Raw genomic sequence first — 22,121 nt, forward strand, 5'->3', positions numbered from 1 at the left:
GGCCATAATCAGATGCTGTAATATATTCAAACAAGTGTTTTCTGTGAATGCATAATGTGTGAGCTTTGAGTTAAATGGAGACACAAATATAAGCTTGCTATACGACTGATGTCTTCTTTCTTTTGAGATTTTCTTAAATTCCTATCATGCCACTTGGTGGCAGCAAATAACTACCAAAAGGCTATGACTGGACAGGCACTTAACAACCCAGTATCACTCTCCATCTTGTTTACCTACAACAGTGCAGGCCAATATTTGATTTCCCTCATGTCCACCACATAAAATGAAATAGTGATGCAAAAAGAAACACCTGCATAATGGAAGCATTGTGGTTGGCGGTGAGCAGAGAAAAAAAAAGGAACAAATAAAAAACAAAACAACAGAACAGACCATTTTAGCCCTCGTGCCAATTGTACAAAAACAGGAAATACAGAATGTGCTTTTTATCAGCAACCTTTGAAATAATTGATGCTCTGGAAAATGGAGAAGGTTACTGAAACTGCACAGATGCCATTTAAAAAGGCTAATGAATCCACTTTATTAAATCAATAAATGCTGTTTCCTATAGTGCTGCAAATCTGCCTTGCAAGGATTTACACATTCAAAACTTGTATTTAACTGAATTTTGAAACTAAGAAATTGTATCACATTCGTCCTTAAATACACAGGACTGTGAAAAAGTTTTGAGCCACCCATCATGTTAATATATTTTGCTTCCAAGGAGCCAGACTTTCCTGTAATTGTTTAATGCAGTCTTGAGCAATGGTTCTCCAGAACCACCCCCCCCCCACCCCCACCCCTAAAAAAACAAAAAAACAAATGTATTTCAAAAACACAAAATATGTTCCCATTTGTTTAACTGAATTTACCAAAAATGTCACAAATAAAACATTTTTGCAACAACAAGGTGATTCTTGAAAAGCTTTTTGCTGATAACTCTCAGCATGGTGCACAGTTCATCTTGAGAACACTGGACAAGAAGGGATAAAAGGAAAAGTGTCAGACCTGAAATATTATCTATAGCAGATCTGAAAAGAATGTCCTTAAGAAAAAAAATCCAGCAAAGACCTGACACAGGATCAGAGAGATGCATCTGGCCCTTCAACAGATGGATCTACTGTTTGCCAAAGGTTCGAAATGCACTCAGTGGAAGGGTGGCTGTCAAGAAGCCAGTCTTAAGGAAGGGAAATGGGGAGAGAAGGCTGAGGTGTGCCAAATTACTAATGAAAATGTCTTATGGAGTGATGAACCAACATTTGACAATTTTGGTTCAAATCAATATCTTTATGTGTCTACAGCACAGTCATTTGTAAAACACGGTGGAGGCTTGGTCATGGCTGCATTTTAGCCAGTGGTGTTTAGATAAGTACATTTTGATCCACTATGCAATACCATCTTGAAAAGAACCTGATTGGCAATGACCTTTCAGCATGACAATAATCTTAAATACACTGCCAATGCAGTAAAGCAGGAAAACACACAGTGGAACACTATCAGTAATGGATTGGCGTCCCCAGAGCCCGGATTCAACATTGAATCACAGAACAGAACAAAAACGCAGCTAACATCCAAAGAAGAGCTTTGAATGTCGTTCAAGAAGCCTGGAGAACAAGTAATTACGAGAAAGCTTGCCTAAGAGAGTTCAGGTTGTGTTGAAAAATAAAGGTTATCATAGCAAATACTGACTTTCAAGCTTGCTAGAATTGTACAAACTCCAAATTATATTTCTATGTATGTTTGCTCATGTTTCAAAGTGATCGTACACTTCAAAAAAAAAATAAAGAAATGAGGGGCGACTAAAGATTTTAGCACAAAGCTGTATATCATTTTAAAGTGTTTGATGCTAGCATCACATTTTAGAAATACTGGAGCAGGCACAAGCTACACCTAAAAAGGTTATTTCTATAACAACTAATGCAAATATGGACACACGACACCTTCAATCAGCCAAAGCTCATTTATGGTGGAGTGAGGTGAAGCTGTGTGATGAGTCCAATATTTTCCAAAATTATTTTTGAAAATCAGAAATGCCACATCTGCTGACTTCTGAGAAGAGCCACCCAGCTTATTAACAGAGGGTGATGATGCAAGCAAATGATACAGGGGTAAAATACACATTTATGAATGCAACATCCAGACTTCCCATCTATTAGCAACATCATGTGCATGAAATTCTGTTTAAAATGTTTAAATTTTACACATCTTCCTAACTGTCTTTAGAAACACGTTGCTTACTAATAATATCACTTGAAAATTTTAAATATTCTGATTATTTTGTCATCCAGTCCTGAAATCAGCATATTATATGATAGCATGTCATATGTGTTATTGCTTGCAGTCATTAATGGGTTTGTAGAGAACCCCTGTGCCAGAAACTCAAGGAGAGATTAAGAATGAGAGCTAAAATCAGAGAAACTGCACCAAATCTCTGTGATCTTATCAGAAGAATAACAAGTCTCTCCAGGATACATTAGGAAATTCCAACATTGGTCCAACTAGGGCAGCATATTATTTTTTCATACAGCCTTTCTTAGATCATCTTGAATTGCTATACAGCTCTGATGTTCCCCTGCCGGGCACACATAACCAAAAAGATAGCCCAATGAGGTTGTGCCACAGTGACGGTATTAAAACCCCTAGGCTCTGGACAGCTTGCCTATACTGCTCGGTGCATTTCAGATGGGTTCCAGGTTCATTCGCCTGAACCATTTATGGCTATTTATTTCCTGCTTTTCTGCAATCTTCAAAGCTCCATTGCAATGCGTATGCAAATCTGAGGGTTCCAAAGTACTGGGACACACTCAATCTGAGACACAGTTCTGCTCTGTAAGCACCAAACACCGGGGCAGGCTTGAGACCAGACGACCGGCGAGGGATTAAGAAGGAGAGATATGAAATAATGGGATGGAGTTGGACTTGAAAGCGCGCTTGATCTTTGCCTTCTATCATTCTGTCCTTGCTGCTCTCCAAGAAGAAAAGAAAGGCAAGAGGAAAAGAGGTCAGTCATATCAAAAAGCACAATCCTGCATAGCATTTACTACTGCTGGACCTGTTTTGTTTTCTGCCTTTAGTACAATCTGTGGTCCAAACCAACAGCTGCTGGCCAGACATTAAGGGGCTTTTAGTCCAGTCAGCGCTCTCTAGTGCCCTCACAGGCGGTGATCTATCTAAAGTGATGGATCTACAGTGATCTCTCCTTGCCTCACTGACTTTAGACCCAAGGGAACAGTGAAGAAGTGTGGCACAGGGCAGCATGAGAAGATGTGATTATCCAGTCAGTCAGCTCTGGCAGGCTGGATGACAGCTCGGACACTGGTGCTGCATGCCCCGACACTGTGACTCACATAGGTGGGGGAAAGAGGAAGTCAGTGACCAAGCAGCAGGCCACTACACCGGATTACCATCAACAGAGATATCAAAACCAGATCAACACGACAGGGAAAGCTTTAGCAGGATACCTCGCTACAGAACCTGCTATCTAACCAGCACTTTGCTGCAGTAACAACAATGCTACAGTGAAAATGCTTTTGTACAAGCAGAGGTGAAACATTATTAAAATGATAAATGATTTGTTTTCAAATTCATGTTAAACTGCTAAATACTGAAAGGCTCAAATTGCCACGACATTACTGAGACTAGCACTGTTTAGCAATAAATGACATGGATAATCATGTCATATTAAGTACTTCCTCCCATGACAGAAAAGTCCCTATTACACTGTTAATTTCAAAGGATATTAGTTATTTCCCTTAATTTAAGAAGCTATAGAATCCTGCAAGAACTTTATTAAAATTAGCTCCTTAATTTAAAGAATATTGCAACGAATAAATTAATAAGAATGTGAAGCTTGTTGCTTTTCTTAGAAAACACTACACTACGCACTCCAGTAATTTTATATAGCCCTCTTTTTATTTTCAGATTAATTCATTTACACTATTATTGTTCCCAAAGTCCTCCTGAACAGCTCTGCCTTTACTTGTTGCCAGATTTATACCCCCTTTTACCTTTCTGAGCATAAAATATAAGTGAATATCATTAAACTCTAGTTGAAATTCCTATTCTTTATGGTAAGATGAGAGCTGAGCTATAATGAAGTAGTTTGATTACTTTTCTGAATGTAGATGCCAGAAATTGGTGCGAGTCATTTGGCTGAGAATGCAGGATGCATGCATGCATGCTCCCCTTACATCACTCTCCAACATATGATGATTTCTAACAAGAAAACAGGTGTCGCATCTGTGTTTAACAATCTCCTCATTTAAATTAAATTAGCCACAACAAAGACTAACGTTGTGACTAACAAGAGGAAAAAGTACCTTGCAAGGCTGCTAAAGAAGATCAGAAGTGAATGACCACATTACACTAAGGTGCCCTCGTCACCATATCCTGGTCTAAACTGTGACTTTTCTGCAGTCCAAGCTAATAAATAATAGAAGAGCAGACTCACAGACCAAAAAAGCCAATCTGTCACAAGATATTTCTAGTTCATATTTTCAGCTTGTTGTCACTCAGTGCCTGTTAATACTGTTTAAGTCGAAGTGGCAGTGTTTTCTTCAGACAGCTCTGGGCAGCCCCAGGGAGCCTAGGTCCCTAATTGACAGTGATGTGTTCTTTGAGTCGGTGTTGAAATTCTTCATCCACTAAGCTGACCGGAGCCGCAGCGCCTGACAAGACACATTAATTAACATAGAAAAAAAGGGGACAAAAATAACAAGCAGAAAAAAAAAAATTGAATTAAATGCTAACTCTTCATAAGTGGAAACGCACTGGCTTAGCAAAGTTCTTTCCAAGAACTTCAATTAAACATTTTCCTGTGACACAATCAGGTCTGGCTCTATTAAAGGAAGGCTTGCTGTCCCCCGTCTTGTTCTTTTTCTTTTACTCAAACATTTTGCCTTTAGCATAACGTTACATTAACAAAATCAAACTACTTTTCTTCGAAGCTTAAGCACATTTACAGCTTATATGCCAATATGAGCATTGCTTTAATCTGCACATATGGCACTATTACTTTAAAAAGAATAGGGAACATAAAAAAAAAAAAAATGAATTCAGATTAACATTGTACATGCTTTAGCTTACATTATTTATTTAGCTAACAACTACATTAACCATTTTACCTGCCATATGGCTCTTTACTTTCTAGCACTAAGCAGTTCCACAGTTTAAAGGATTATCCTTCCCTGCTCAATTTTACATGATGCATAGATCTCAAAAGATTTGTACATTTACAATGTTAAAATAAATACACTGATAAATATTAATAAAGTGTTAAGAATATTTCAGACTGAGAGGAAAAAGAGAAATAAATCAAAAACGCAAATATTAGCATAACAGCTGATGATTATGTCTTCGCACTAAACCAAGAATGACCTTTTAAAGCAGTGGATTGGGGGAATTAGAGCTTAGAGCTATTTATTTGCATACACAAACAAGGGATGCGTTGAAGATGCACAAACAATGCTATTTAGCATTTAGAAAGGTGTTAAGAAGGGCTGGCTCACAGAAGCATGTCTAGAGGTCACATCATGTGATTCTGTGCAGAGGCGTTTTGTTGTGTAAGTCTCCACTTCTTCATCAGTCAATGACCTTCAGCTACTGTAACACACACGCACACACACACAAACACAAACACACACAAAGAGACCTAACGCTCTTGGTTTCAGAGAACAGTTTGTCCTTCTATACAGTATGTGGCAGTCTCCAGCACACTGTTATGGAGCTTAAACTTGGGTATTTCTGTTGTTATGTGCCGATACCAAGAGCGTCTGCCACTTCAGAATCATTAAACAGGGGGGAAAAAAAAGGTGTATTACGATCCAGAGAAGTAATTATTAATTCATCACTGTTCCTGAATAATAAATGTCAAGGATATTTACCTCCCAAAATATTGCAATGTAACCTCTTTGTTCAAGCGCACACATACACAAACACGCACACACATCCAAAGCGAATCCCACAAACAAGATCTGCTCTCTCTCCCTCCCTCTCCATCCCCTTCTTTCTGCTCTGTGAGGCAGGTTAATGAGAATAATAAAATCACACTCTGTATTTCCTCTGTGCTTTGAATGGCCTCATCAATTTGCAACCGCCGTGAAACGCAGAAGAAGAAAGGAAAAAAAGGAAAGCAAGGAGAAGACTGAGAAATCGTGCAAAATACCTGCCTCGTGTTTTATGTCAGTGAGTGAAAAGGTTCATTAATTAGAAACAACCCAGTGTGTAGAATCACAGCTGACTATTATATTTGGATTTGTAATTAATCCAAGCCTCCCTCCATCCCTCCAGGAATTTCTTATTTTCCAACAGCTGGAATTTGGTATGATGACACACAATGTCGATGCAAGGGGCGAGTCAGATTTCAGTATGTTTTTTAACATCATAGCTACATTTTTTTTTTTTTAACAGTTGCAAAATATAAAGCAAGCATGTCTATAAACAACACTTCTAGGGACTGAAAGGACAGTTAAGAGTTAAGAGAAGAAGAAGAGAAAAGGTGAACAATAACTTACTGGAGGTACAGTTAATCCTGATACAATCTAGATGGGGAAGAATAGATGAGAGATAAATTCATCTTTCAACGTTACAGCTGCAGACATCATTAAAGCATACAGTCCACCCCTCTGGGGACACACACACGGACACTGTCCTTCATCTGATGCTCTCAAACGTGATCTAATGCGCAGCAAACTTGTGAAAGTGCTGCAGTGTGGCCTCTCAGAGGAACACATTTTTCACCTAACCATTAGAATTGATGTTTAATTACATGGCAGTGCTATGTTTATCCATGAGATATGTTTTACATACACCAAGATAAATTCTTTCTCTTTTTTAATATTATTTTCTTATGAGAGCCTCAGATTTTGGTCAGGGTCATGCAGGGCCAACTGGAAGGTATACCAACTCTCTCCCCATGTGTCTCCCGTGCAAGACAACTTTAAAGCATTGTCCCTTTTTGCTACTTTGTTACATGACTTATCAATGTTACATCTTTAACTAATATCAATAAGCTAAAATTCAAAATTAAATGGTATTCTTATTTCTCCAACAGCAGGGAAAAAAAACAGTCATTAATTATATGTACTCGAGTGCTTCCTAAGCTCAGTTTGAGATACTTTACTTTTGTATCCCGTTTCCCTACTTCAAAATATTCCACTTTTTAGTAAGCAAGTAAAATTAGCTCCACCTTAGCCAATATTATGATGCTGAATGATGTTGCACTAATGATAATAACACAATAAAATAACATCTATTCCACTAAGAGCCATTTAACATGTTTTTTTTTTATTTCATGCACATTTTAGTGATAATAAAAGTCTAGTCAGGTTATATAAAACCACCTTGTATCATATAAAGCAGATTCATTTCTACTCTATTACTCTATTCTAGTGCTGTATATGCGATTCATACATTCATATTTCATGTGGTAGCATACTTAAAACATCCATTCTGCATAAGTGCATTTTTCGATGTGGATATTAAATTAAGTCTTCTTCACCATATTGATTTTAGTATTTTAAATTGGAATGTGGATCATTTTTATTAAGTAAAATATCTAAATGCTCTTCTTTAGTCTACACTACACAGCTGTTTTCTTTGACGGTAACAAGAAATAATTATCTTGATTCTACTGTGACAACTTAACTTGGCGTTCCTGTACTAAATACCCAGCTAATCTTACTCTACTCCCACTACTGTTCCTGAATTCTGCTTCGCTTCTTTTCTTTCTTAAGGCTAAGTTTGTGTCGAGCTCTAAGAAAGGTGACCCAGATCGAACTCCCTCCCCTGCTTCCCATTTGGCCCTGCTTGTCATGTGTTGTCAACCGCAGCAGAAAAGTGGTCGCAAACAGCCAGAGACCAACACGAGCCTACCCTTACAGGGAATGCTCTGCTTTTTGAAGGAGGGACAAGGAAGACAGGCATCGAGGACTGAACCTGACAGACAAACTAAAAAAAAAACCCTGAAATGTGTCAAAGATAATCCAAAAGAAAACAAAACTCCGTAGCCTGTTGTTTTCATCAGAGGGCATCTTTTTGTAGTCGCAGTAATATGACTTGTCAGCGCTGTCAGTGTGTGGCGCTGTTGTCTTCCATGGTGGGACACATGCTTCCTTGTGGTTGACAGCAGACACAGGCTGTCTACTTTGCATGCACCGCTAAACGGCTCCGCTTAGGGAGCCCATTTCTGTTTAGCCAGTGGAAAGGAGAAATAGATGGCTATCATTTGTGCGCCGAGGCTCTGTTTGAGAGATATCAAACTTTTCACAGGCATCATTGGATTCTTTTCTGAGCAAATAAGCACATGTGCACACACTCGCGCGCACAAAAAAACGAAATGTGTTTCTTTCATTTGTCCTCAATTTTCCATTTTTGCTGTAGGCACGCGAGAGGAAGGGGTGGAGGGTGGAGGGTGTCTTTCTTTGTACTCATTTAAGACAGCCGCATATTCATGCACGACCATGCATTCCTCCCACAATGATAAAAGTGTTTCTAAATAAAGTGATTAAAGAACAAGTGTGCAGGGTATTTATTGGCCCCAAATAAGGACTGCTTCACATTAGGCAATGACTAAATATTATAAATGCCCCCATCCCCAGAAGAATTATTAGCTTCCTGGTATGAATTATAACTGGAAATACAGAATACAGCAGCGTCTGCACTGTAAGCTGCACATTTTAAGATGATCTGAGTGTGTTGACGGTACACGCAGTGAGCATTCCCTGCTGGGCATTGCTGGCCGTGTGCTCGACTGGCAGTGAGCAAAGAGCCGCAGAGTCTTCCCATTGAAAGTCTTTACACCATCTCTTTCTATTCAATATATATATAAAAAGGAGACCAATTGCTCCGAGTGTGTGTGGGGGAGCAGGAGTATGTATATGGCTATGTTCCCTTAAAAGCGGTTTCTAGCTTAATTTGACTTATCTGCCGCAGCGTGTGTACATCCAAGGCATTACCTAAGTTGACAGTCAGCCGGACGCGGCCGCTCTCCAACTCAATTCGCAGAGCGTCAGCAGAGTCCCGAGATGTGGTGGCTATTAGGATGCCATAGGCTCGCTGGGAGCGGAACCGCAAAGACACGTCCTCAGCTTCTGTGTGCATCACCACCGGTAGCTGGACCTTCATAAACTTGCTGCCATCGTAGCTGAGGATGGTCGCTTCTGCAGAGAGAAAAAAAGATACGTGATTGGTAAAATAGACCGTAACAGTTTTATGGTAATGCAATGACCGGGCCTGTCAGCTCAGCTTAAAATGATGCCCTTATTTAATGTCGCGACTTTCAGTTTTGATGAAACAAGTGCATTAAATGTAATAATATCCAGTCATGTAAAAGAGGAATGAATACACCATATAACTCAACAGAACAGAGACAAGTACGGTCAGCGTGTCTGGATCTATTTCTTAGACGGGAGCTTTTTTGGTTTTTTTGAGCTACCTTGCCTCACAGACAGCAGAAACACTGAGTCATTTTGACTGCTGATGAATCCTAAAATTAGTCTCTTAGAAATATAAATACAATATAAAAACTTGCTGAGTATGTGACTGTTAAATGGCATGTGCCCAGATATGTCACCCAAAAGCAGTGTGTAAAGACTTGTCAAAGTCTGGCGTCGCATTTTGCTGTGTACTACAGCTGACAGCAAGCCAAACTCTCTCCAAAAGACTGACTCCTGTCTTCCCCGTGCCAATTCAGCTGGTGGACTCGATCACAGAGTCAGTGGCAAGTACATGTTTGGATAATAATTAAGCTTAAAAAACACAGTCCAAGGTGAAATGAAGCCTTCGTGACAAACAAATAAAAGAAACTCAAAGTCCAAGTTCTCCTACATAACAAGTGGCATCCACAAGTATTTTGTATTTGCAATGTAATAGTGGCAAACCATGAAAGGAGAAATTGGTATTGACCGAGGGGAAAAAACACTAACGATGACAGAATTGTAATAGTATATGGACCTTGAATATCGAGCTTCTGCTCAGGGTGACTGCATTTACTCAAAGCATTAAGCGGGCCGTCTGGAGAAATGCTGGGGAGATTGTTTAACGCTGGCAGGAGGTTGTAACAACATTTCCGGTAGTGTAACTAAACCATAACCCAATAACAAAGCCATTACTGCAGCTGCAGAGTTGAGCCAGACAGATATAAGGTGAGACTGAGGGACGGGAGATGGAGACTGTTGTGGGTGATAGGGTACCAGTATACACAAACCACCTCATCACCACTTCCTCGTCACACAGAGCCAATGTCACATCCATCCCCTGGGATAACTCCGTCACATTCCTCACCCAAATCCAATTTCTCCACGCCCTCCTGGGGTATGATGCAGATGACAGGGGCGTGTGACAAACGAGCTCCCACTGCTAAACTGTCTGCTCCCTGCCAGGCAGCTAAAGCAAAGAGCTACATTTGGAAACTGTTAGCCAATGCCAGGGAAAAAGCGAAGCAACTGTTCAAGCTTCTCGAATACTTGAAAAATGTGTCACTGTTATACCACCTTGCACCTGGTCCCGATACTTGCAGGAAAAGTATCTGAACTTTAAAAAAAAAAGTCCCCCTCAGTGTTTAATTATGCTTTGTAGTGTCCATTAACAGCAACTGTCTGTTGTTTAGGTGCATGGCAAAAATGTATTACTGCTGCACAATGAGTGGCAGCTCAGAGTGCTGACCTGTATAGAATTCTTGCTAAAGAATTAGCACCTCGCTCTGAAACAAGATACATTATGCTTGCACGAAACAACACATTAAAGAATAAACACATGCAGCGATGATGCTGAGAACTTGTTAATATATTCCTTTAAATTGTAAAGCATTGTGTCTCCTTAAGGGTGAAGAAAAATGAATCATTTGCTAAATGTAACCTATGCAAGCTCCCTTATAAAAGAAAGACATTTCACATTTCCCTCATCTGCATAATCTTCAGCTTTTTTCCCCACACTGGATAGGAGGATAAAATTAATCACAACTGGAGTAAATATTGCATTTCATCCAAGATGTCACCTTTACTGAAATTCATATAAGGGACTATCTAAAATGTCATAAATAAGAAAGCTCCAGAATACAGATATGGAAAAAATGGAGGATGACATGTGAGGGAATCATTACCTAATGCAAAGTGAGGACCTGTCAAAAATCCAATCCTGCAAGCCGAGTCATTTTTAATGGCACTCCCATGTTTAATATCAAAATAAATTGAGAGGACTGAAGCCGGAGCTTCTGTCTGTGCCAACCCAACAGGAGGCTGTCAGAGGGGAGATGGAGCATACCAAACTAAACCAAGCATTCATTTTCTGTCTTGTAAAGCTCAATGCAACATTGTTTTCTGATTTTCACAAGAAAACAAGTAGCGATTTGAGGGGGCGTTGGGGCACTTTCAGAGAAGTAACAAACAAGCCTGTACTACTAACAAGGGGTGGGGTAATGGCAGACAGGCACACAGTTCTTCCTGCTTTCTCCCCCCGAGGAGAGCAGACTCTGCAGGAAGGCTGAGCTGTCAGCTGCATGCCACAGGATTGTGATGTCCCACAGTATCGGGGCACCAGACTCAACCCAATTCAAAAATTGCCAGAAAACAACTGCCAAAAGGCTTTTGGAAAATTTGTGTTCAACATCCATAATAAACAGGAGGAAATGGCTCAGAGATATGATAAATAATTCAAGGCAGCTCATGTCTTCTTCACCGCAGCCGTCTTTGAACCCAAGTATAGACAATCCACGAAAGAGACACACTGGCTATTAAAAGTGTGGAAACAAGTTACAAGCTGAGTGGATTTCTTCAGACAGGGAAACAATGTTCTGTGTATGCACAGAGAGGAAGCAGCATCATGGGCCAGCTTCACATCTGCTGCCCTGTGACCATACGGCAACATTATCTGAGCTATGAAATGAGAGCGAAGATGGAAAATAGATCAGCTGAGATTGGGATAATATGCAACTTCAGCTCTTGCATTATGAAATGGAAGCTACAAGTAGTACAGCTTTGCATTCAATCGCTATCAAAATCTTTCAGCCGGTCGAGAATGTTAGGACAATTAGCTCATCTCTCAAGGTCTATCCTGCGCTATCAAAATCTTTCAGCCAGAGCTATTCCTCAACATTTTCCTCGAAAAAATGGACCCCCAGCGCTCGTACAGTCACGCGTCTTCCATGTTTTTCACTTTTCTACACATGTATGTCCATCGCTTAAGGGCGCGGGACAACCGGTTCTCTCTAATTATGACTAGATTCAAGTGTGCTGAATGGTGACTAACACAGTGTGCTGTCAAAGGGCACGGCTAAAACATGCTTTAATGCTAACGCTCAGCCATATTCTCCTTTAAGGGCTTTTCTCAATTATGCAATAGCATTCTGCACCTCTTGGCTTTTGCTTTGGACCGATGGCAAATGGCTTTATGCTCTGAAAAGCAATAAATGTTCTCAAAGAACAGAGTTTTTCTTTATTTATACTAATTTACATAAGTAGTTAATGCATTGTATTGTTGTGCACTATGCTCTGGAGCAAGGTATTAGACACCTTTAGTACATGCTGGCAATAATATACTGCAGTAGACTCAAGGCTCTACTTAATGATATATCCCTTAAGAGTACCCTGAAGCTGTAAGGCTGCTATATTTTATACAGTTTTTTTTAAATATATATTTTGAACTAATAGCATCACTGTCGTATTGGTAAAAGCACAGTGCAAAGCCTCTACACTGCAAATCAGCAAGTTGTTATGTATGTCTGGTGTACAATGAGCAGACTCATGTATCGATCTGTACACTGATCTTCAGCACCGAGCTTATCCATTGCGGGTATGTTGAAGCACACGTTCAGCTGCAGCCACTGTGAAATGATGCAGGTGCTGTCAGTGCTGGAATCCAGCATGTCAAATCTCATTAGGGAATATGTGCATGTACTACAACACACCTACCACACCATCTGGGAGGCTGCTTTAGCCTCACACTGCAAGACTAATATTTGGGCTAATTAGCAACTGGAGGAACAATGAAGGGGAAGACATTTGGGATGCAAGGGGGGAAAATTGCTTTGTCTGCTTAATTAAAATGTCTCAAAATAGGGCGAATAGCTCCGTGGCTGTGTTCCGAAGATCCACCTCCTGCTCCTTTCACTTGTCGTCCTCCTCCTCCTCTGCCATATGCAGTAGCTGTATTTTGCCACCGGGTGGTACACCATGCATGGATAAGTGAGAGCTGGGGTAATTCTTTTGACAGCTCCTCGGCCTGCTGGTGCCTGCTTCATCCTACCAGTGCAGAGGCAATCTGGAGCATTCAAAACAGCTGGCAGCACGCCAGAGCCCATCCTCTGTACCACTGCTCCCACTCACACTCTTGCTAATGCCTGTCTCATACACAAGTGCAGAGACAGCCAGAAAATGAGAGTTGGACGGAGAAGCCGAGACGCCAGAACACGGCTCTGGTGTTCAAAGAGAGTACAGAAGGTCACGGTGGAGGAAATCTTTGCAACACGCAGTCTCTTAATGTGGAACTGTTTCAGCTTTTTGTTTTTGTTTTCAGAGCAAAGTCAGGCTGGATTATATCTTTGGACCCAAGAACACTCTCTGAATAAGTAATTATCTTCCTGAAGAGAAACGATCTGTATCCCTTGCCCACTCCACCTCCCTCATGTACTGTGTCCTAATTCCTGTCAACTCATTAGCTAAAACCAACGTGCACATGTGGAAAATCAAAGTAGCGTGGAGACAAGCCTCACTGACACGTTCATCAGATATGGAAACCGACTTACCGTATTTTCTTTTACACTACATTTTATTTCTGCTTTTTTTGCTCCCTTTTTTAAATCAAATATTAATTTCCTGCCTCAGAACTAACTAAAACACTGCATTCGCAACACGTGCCACATACCTTCAAGACGTTCGTGACTAAACAAGCCTCATTTCACAACAGTGTCATGTGCTTTTGTATCATTTTGTTTTTGTGCCATTCGCCAGATTTCCATCAGTATCATTAGCATCTCTAAAGTGCAGTTGGAGTTATAAATCAGCGTCATCCATTTATACTCATGGTTTTTGTGTGTGTGTGTATCTGTAGGTGGGAAGGCAGGGGGTGGGGGGTGGTTGGTTTGTGGACATAATAACTTACTCCCTCCCCACTCCAGTGGCAAGACTCACACCAGAAATTGCCTTCCCGAGTCAGACGATTGCTAGAAGACTGGGTCAATATTAAAAGAATAAAAAACAAAAACTAAAAGAAACATATATAGTTGCCTTTTCTTTCAAAATTAAGGTTTTTAAATGACTACTCCAAATTTTCTTATGACTACTTGACTAATTTCTGATGCGTTATTCATTTCCCAGTCAGTTTTAATGTGTAAACAGTGTTCATAATTAAGTCGTTATGGACTGGAAGTATTTATCACAAAGCCAAAGCAAGAAAACTACAGGAACCAGGTCAGGAACCTTTGCCATGTAGCCTTTGAATGGTGGGGCTTGGATGAAACATGTTGCTCCTGATACTTTTTATTTTTTACAAACACTGGCACACTTTGTGTCATTTCTATCGATGCTGCACTTCTTAAAATACCATAGAAACGTTTATACTGCTTCTAGAAGCGTTGCATCACCGTAACATTTGGTGCATCTGCCCTAAGAAGACTAACAAGTAGAGGTTAGAGAGAAAACAACAGATAAGCACTGTCCACATACAAGTTATGGTTAAAAAAGACAAGCTGTGACTCTTCAGATAACTTTACATTTCACAATAGATCCGTTTAAAACACACACTAAACAGAGTTCCAACTATACAACATCCCTTTACTTTTGGTAATACGGTTTCATGAAGCAAGTGACTTCAGCACAGAGGAATAGCAAAAGCACGTGTGGAGCTGACACATGTAACTGTGTGGGACGTGGTGCATTCCAACCGCAGCGGATTGTTTTCTTTTTTTTCAGATGAGAGAACCTGTTCCTGTTTCGGCGAAGATGCATCACGCTGTGATAACAGTGTCACATGCTTGGGCACTTTTTTGACATTTGCCTTGATTATGCATATGTTAAATGCTTTCATGCATTTGCTACTATTGCACCATTGAGATTTCATGACTATGCATGCTGCTGCAATATAAATCCCTTAACACGCCAATATATAGTCTACTGCTTCAGGTTAGAATCTGTGATGATTATATGTATATAGCTATGAATTCATTCAACCAATATGGAAATATCCTATGATTTCTTAATATTGCAGTTCTCCTTAATAAAAGAACTATAAATTGGAAAAATGTATTTGCTTAGTCTCACTGTGTGGATAAAAGGAAAGTACATTGATCAAAAAGATCAGCAAATTAAAGCTGATCGTGCAGAAATGTTTAATCTCACAATTCCTTAAAGATACACCTGAAATTCTCTTCATACATTTTATAGCACAGAAAAATTTCTTGTACTTCGTTGCTATCAGCTAGCTGCAGAAATAGAGCAAAATACTAAAACAGGAAGAAAAGAATCTGCTTTAGAGTACTAAGGGCAGTTCTGGAAGATTTTCTCAGGGCTAAGTTCAAGCAATTATAGCTTTTTATCAGACAAATATGTGACTATTCGTTTTTTTAGTATAATTTGCGACCCTATCAACTTGAAACACTAGTCAGAAAGTTCAGAACAAAAAGTGTTCTTTTAATTTCTAAGTGATCAGCTATAAGTAAAAAAAGACAAATTCCTGCAGAATCAGGGGTAAGTCAGACATAGAGGCCTAAGGTTTCACGGTGTGACACTCACTTCTCCTATTTCTCTTCTCTGGAGGACAGAAGGATAAGTATTCTGCACCAGGTCTGGTCATGAGCGAGTGGTTTGATGAGGCAAATGGTTAGCAGAAGACAGCCAATTTACAGGCAAGTGTGCATGGTGGACGTGACCAGCAGTGTCTCGGTGGTGCATCAGTCACCTGCCACTCAACATAGTCGAACATCAACCCTCCGTATCCTGACTCATTTTGCCTGCTTCTCTGTTGCTGTCGGTCTCCTCCCGCAATTTCTCTCCTGCCTTAAATTACCACCAACCTGCTGTTAGAGAGCTGGCGATGTTCAACCATAAGCCTGGATAACAAAAAGACCACCTGCAGGCTTTTGTGTGTTGACACTGTTCAACATGAACTTGAAAGACAAAGAATACTACATCCATGGCGGATATAATTAAACCAATCTTTTCCCGCTTTTCTTTGATGTAAATTATATTCACACTTTTATGATCCCATCCCTACATCAGAAGATAATGCATGGTGAGGTCGCTGTGCAGCATCATCAACATTTTACACTGGCAAAGATTACGCCTAAGAGAAAGAAATTATAAGCAGTCTAACAGCTGGGTAGACAAAATGAGACAAAGTTTTACCTCTTTCGCAGGAGCGACCCAGGTATCCAGTCCCAGAACAGTCACACACGTAGCGATTCCAGCCTTCTCTACAGATCCCATTGTTTTGGCAGGGGTTGCTCAAGCACTGCTTGGGAGGCTCTTTAGAGCAGGAGGGCTTGACCCCGGCAGCTTTCTGGATCTCAGCCAGCCGTCTGACATCTTTACTCTGTCCGTCAATAAATAAATCTCGAATGCAGCCTACGTAGCCATAGTTGAGCAGTGCAGTCCACACCTCTGTGGGGAACACCAACCCCCTTCTATTCTCCGGTAAACCCCCGAGGTACAGGTTGTCATCCAAGTCCAGGATCTCACTTTCTCCAGGGGCTGTGTAGGCAGTGCGGAGGGTGTTGATGGAGATGGTACCTAAAAATGAAGATACAGGAAGAATAAGTTATTGTTTTGCCACAGCTACTTTGAGGTAAGTAAACATTTAGCCTCCAAAAGGCACTGTGTGTCCTACAGGACCACAAAGATGCAAAGAAGACCCATTTGAAAATGTTTTGATGAAGAAATTAACCTAATTAGTGTTATCCATCTGGACAGGGTCAGGATTTTCTTCATTTAGAATGACTGATGAGAGATGATAAGATGCATTAATCACAGGGCAGCTAGTCTATTAGTAGTTTAATCTGGGATTCCTAAGAGTATCCTCTCCATTTTCCTTGGGTTTGCCATAATAAATCTCTTTTATCTATAAAGCAGTGGTCATAAAGAAACTAGTGAGGAAAAGAAAAATAGTTGCCCCCTCTATCATTTTAGCCACCCTTCCCAAAAAAACATCGTAACCATCTTTTTGATCTTGATTAACGGACTGGAGGCTCCGATCCCCCCTGCCACCCTGTCTCTCCTTCTGTTTGCCTCTCAAACACATAAACCTGCAATGAGAGCATGTGTGTTTCCCAACATGATTTATCACTCTCATTCAGGTTTAATTCTCGATCTGGAGCACGGTAAACAACAGCGGACATGACTGGACTGTAAAGCTGTGGAAAAGGAAGGCCTTACTGTGGGACTCAGACCGGGTGATTAATTTGTATATGGATCTGTTACTCTCAGTGCAGGAACCATTGTGGACTTTAATTAATGGTGGCTGCCTCCACTGCCCGCATCCTCGTCCAGTAATCTATATACCGTGGCACTGAGGATCCACACAGGCCACTGCCTGGATGGATGCTTAAAAATAAAATTGCCATAGAGTCAAAATTTGCATTTTGAGTGGCAGATGCATGCTATGGCAGATATGAAGGAACTAATAGTTGATTGCCATGGGCTAAATGGCAAAGCTGTAATGCTTGTACTGTATGTGGGAGAGAAGTGTAGCTTTTAAGTTACTTTTCTAGTCAAAGTGTTTATGTTGGGGAAACAAGCCCTAAGCCATACTTGAATTTCAGCAGGGCTGCCTGGCATTTTTTAGAGACACATTAGATATTAAATGGGGCATTTCACATTTCATTACAGCTACCATTAGCATGCATGAATGTACATATCACAATTAATTATACATATAATAAATATCTGCATTTCTATTTTTTCTATCAAAGCCTTTTTTCTCAGAAGCATCGTTTCACATAACAAAAAAATGTTAAAAATCACTCCCTATGCTAATAACACACTTGTTCATGTATGATCTTCATAGCCAAGGTGAGCCAGCCTTTTTGCAAAATTGTTTGAGAGAGACAGCTAAGGACCTAGTGCACAATGATTAACCGGGTCCCACTAACATGTTCCAGCTCTTTTCTCAGGGTCTTGGCCCCAGGCATCTGTTCCTGCACTTTCCTGCCGCCACCCACTGCCCCTGCTCTCTCCAGCCACAGCTGTTGAGACTTCCAAGCTTTGCACACTTGGCATAGGCCACCCGTCATGCAGCCAGAACAGCTCCCTTCAGGTTATAGCTAACGAGCTCACTACATCAAACTCATTAGCGAGGAAACTTTTCTCTGAGTAGAGCAGGTGCCCGGCTGAAGAATGAACATCAGTGTGGTCAGCGTGAATGGCGAGAGAAGTATCCACACACGCAAACACTTTTTTTTTTTGTCAGATCCCACACTGTGACAGGCATTTGAAGGAACTGGTTTGCAAAATTACTTTCGTGAATGAAGTAGTGTGCAAACTTCTTGAGCCACCCTTCATTCCTTTATATTTTGCCATCTCCGTGTTTCCTAAAGGACATACAAAGCTCTTCTTTGAGGTAAATCCATGACTCATTATGTTCCATTCTTTGCTTTTCTATCCAGGTATGCTTTTACTGCTTTGGCAATGTGTTTAAGATCGTTGATCATGTTGAAAATGATGCTGTTGCCAATCAGATACTGTGCGGTGGATTAAAGTCTGATGGTACTTTTCTATCTTCCTCGTTTAATCAATTTTGATCCCCAACACCACTGACTGAAAAGCCCCAAACCATGACAGAGCCTCCACCGTCTTTTACAGATGGGTGCAGACACTCACTGTTGGGCATCTCTCCTGATCTCATATGTACTGACATCAACTTTGGTGTAAACCTGTTGCCCGCTGATTTTCAGTTCAATTCTTGTGTAATTTGGCAGCCTTTTCTTCCTGTTTCCCTTCCCTTCTTGAGAGCCACCCTTTTCTCATTTTTCCAGTGAACAGTAGATGAATCAAATGATGGTCCATGTGCATTTCTCAGGTTCTATGTTAGATCTGTATTGTTCCTATTTCTTATGGTTTCACATTGCTTTCAGATAAATATTTATCCGCTGTAGATAGTTTTTTTTGTAAGCTTTCCTCTTTTGTTCTCCACTTATTCAATTTCCTCAACTTTTTTAAGGACACCCTGCACATGCCAAAATATGCCAGGTTTTTGGCAAATAGCTTTTTGGTGTTGGTGCCAAAATACTATTTTATACCTGTCACACTGTGTTATCTTTGGCATTTTTCAACTACAAATTCACTAAAGAAATAGGAACAAATGATACATTTTTGTAAGACGCTGCCAGTAACAAAATGCCTAAAGATACAATTTAAAATTTGGCACACACAACACCGGTCCATCCTTTGAGTTTGGTGTCTTTGTTTACGCTTTAATAAGATCATAGGTCAGTGTAAAAGTGGCTTAACAAATAGAAATTCCACTGAAAAGAGGCTGGTACTTGAACTGGACTGAGAATGAGTGAAAAAGCAGGTAATGTCCAATGAAAAATTTGGAAAGAGTTTCAAAAAGTCTGACCATTTTTAAAAATTACAAGAAAGCCTTGCTCTTTGAAAGTAGAATATAAAGTGATACTGTTAAAGTCATCATCGAGTTATTGGATGCTTTAAACCTCATGATATCTACACTTAAGTCTTATTACAGTCATAAAGAACGAAGAAAGAATCTGTCTAAATTGATGCAGAAGAAGAAGAAGAAAGATATCTACATCTCCTGGGCATCATGTGAGAGTGATGTATTTACTTCTCAATCTTCTGTAAAGAATATGTGAAAGCAGAGTGGATCTGTGTAATGTTGGACGACTACCCTAACAGCAGGGCATATACACACTGCAGGACTACTTATGTTTTGAACACTATTATTTTGATATCAGGGGGTGTGTCTTGTGAATGCTAACATTAAAGAGGAGGAGATACAGAACAAGATGAGAACATGGAGATAAAGAAGCCTGGAAAGAGGATGGGGGGGGTGTATATGATGACAGATAAGAAAGCAGTGGGAACACAGTGGTAAACAGTGTCCTGAAAAATGAGTACAGAAATTACAAACGAGATGATCAAACAGATACAGAGGGCTAAAATATGACTGAATGATGACGACAAAAATCAGCAGTCTAGCCAACTTAAAAGCGCTGACCACATTACTCTCTCTATCCCTCTCTGTGGGCTGACCTGTAAGTGGTACTCCATCATCAAACCTGAAGGCAGGGGTCCAAATGACAGCTCAGATCTCTCTCACACTTTTTGCATCAGCAGCCAGGCTCAACTTGGCATGATGTCCCCTAACCCCACTCACACATCCCCAAAACATGTCAGACAGGGGATTACTACAATCCAGTTAGGGCGATACGGCCAAATCTCTCCCTGTGATTGGATTCTCTGTAGAAAAAGAAGCTCGTGAGTGGGTTGTGAGGATAGGGAATATGTTATCTATAAGAGTGTGCGTGCCTGCTTCTGTTTGTTTGGTGTACGTGTGCATGTTTGTGTGTGAAGTAGCGCCGCGTGTGCCCTAGCAGGAAGTGTGGCTACAACACAGCAATGTCCGTGTAATGTCTCTGATGAGTGACCCACAGCACTTGCGGCCCAGAAGCCCTCACTTAAAAGCAGAGTGTCTCTTAGCGTCTCTAATGCATTGAGGGTTAGAAGATGCTGTCTGAGAGCCAGAGTCCATTTGCAGGCTTGCTTCCTGTAGAAAGAGCTGCCTAAACTAAATAGGGCAGGGATCATTATCCACCATTGTTACAGCTGCAGGAAGCGTTGCACACGGAGGACTGGGCTGCGGATAATTATGTCTGGCTGTTGTGTTGCACTTTTGTTATGAGTGATGTGCTTGGTGGTGTGTATTAATAAAACATCTGACACACAGATGAAAAGCCAAGAATACCATATGTTTGATGAGTCACGCTCTCGGGGGACTGGTGAATTCTTCTATGTTGTTTTTGAAAATTACCTTGAAGGACTCGTGTGTACGATTTAAAGGGTTCAATTAAGAGAACTAGATTGTAGGATTAATAATCATTTTCATCAGTGTTAAATTAGCTCTGACAATAAACTGTGGTTCAGTTCAGTTAGGACATAGGTTCATGTGGTTTTGATACCTCACTCTAATTTAGGGAGCAAGCATATGTTTGATGGTACACTGAAAACATCAGACACCTAGTTAGTGTTTACAATGTGTCTGCTCACAGAACTGGGCTTTATTATGGCATTTTCACTCATTTGTTAATTTTGTGTCATTCAGTTATGTTCTGTGCTTTGTGTTGTTACCAGTTGACAACGGTTATTTGTCACAGTTAGAAATGTTCAGTCTGGTATAATGGCTGGAACCATACTGCTATATCACAGTATGACATGAACTGTGGATGAATGAAATGTACAGAATCCTCTGTGCTCTCATGAGCTGCATAAAATAATACCACGGGCCACCACTAGCAGCCTCAGTGACAGATTATGCTGCAACATTTTATGCGAGCAATCGTCTGACAACTCTGGGCTCAGAATGAGCCCATTACAAAGAGAGAGTGTCATCCATGGAGCCCAACATGTAGCGCTGCTCTGTTTCTATAGTAGCCCAGAGTGGTCTGAAGAGAGCAGTAACCAAGAGAGTTGTTCTGAAATATGCAACCTCGTGGCTTAATGCCAGTAAAAAGAAGCAGTGTGATCACATCACACCTGTAGTGGCCTGCCTACACTGGCTTCCAGTCCATTTCAGGATCCAGTTTAAAATGTTATTACTTTCTTTTAAGAGGCTCAAAGGTTTGGCGCCACCATGCCTAACGGAACTTTTACAGGCCTACACTCCTACCAGAGCACTGAGGTCTACAAACTCACCGCTCTTGGATGTCACTCGCTCAAAAATAGAGGTGACAGAGCTTTTTAGGTGGCAGCTCCTGATCTATGGAACAACCTCTCTACCTACCTACTTATTCTTGCAGGCTTTCTGTTGTAGTTCAGGACGATGATTGTTTTATTTGATTATAGCTTTAATTGAGATTTATTGTGCACATTTATTTTTGATTCACAATTGTTAATACATATATAGAGATTATAATATATACATTTCAGGAGTGGTATCCACACCATTACACACCATAAGCAGCA

General features: G+C 40.5%; 1 protein-coding gene across 30 annotated transcripts in view; it reads right to left on the reverse strand.

Annotated features, from left to right (window-relative positions):
* LOC120714784 (neurexin-1a) overlaps positions 1 to 22,121 on the reverse strand; it is a 258,553-nt gene that overhangs the window by 134,007 nt on the left and 102,425 nt on the right. For 26 of the 30 annotated variants that reach the window (XM_040001214.1, XM_040001235.1, XM_040001223.1 and 23 more), the window contains 3 exons: positions 16,332 to 16,715; positions 8,952 to 9,155; positions 6,510 to 6,536 (listed from right to left, as the gene is read on the reverse strand). In XM_040001214.1, the coding sequence (XP_039857148.1) occupies positions 6,510 to 6,536; positions 8,952 to 9,155; positions 16,332 to 16,715 (615 nt within the window). The remainder of the gene's footprint in view (positions 1 to 6,509; positions 6,537 to 8,951; positions 9,156 to 16,331; positions 16,716 to 22,121) is intronic. The other 4 variants (XM_040001244.1, XM_040001243.1, XM_040001234.1 and 1 more) reach the window with 1 other exon arrangement.

Source organism: Simochromis diagramma, unplaced genomic scaffold (assembly GCF_900408965.1).
Source record: "Simochromis diagramma unplaced genomic scaffold, fSimDia1.1 OVJJ01000421.1, whole genome shotgun sequence".
Lineage (NCBI taxonomy): Eukaryota > Metazoa > Chordata > Actinopteri > Cichliformes > Cichlidae > Simochromis > Simochromis diagramma.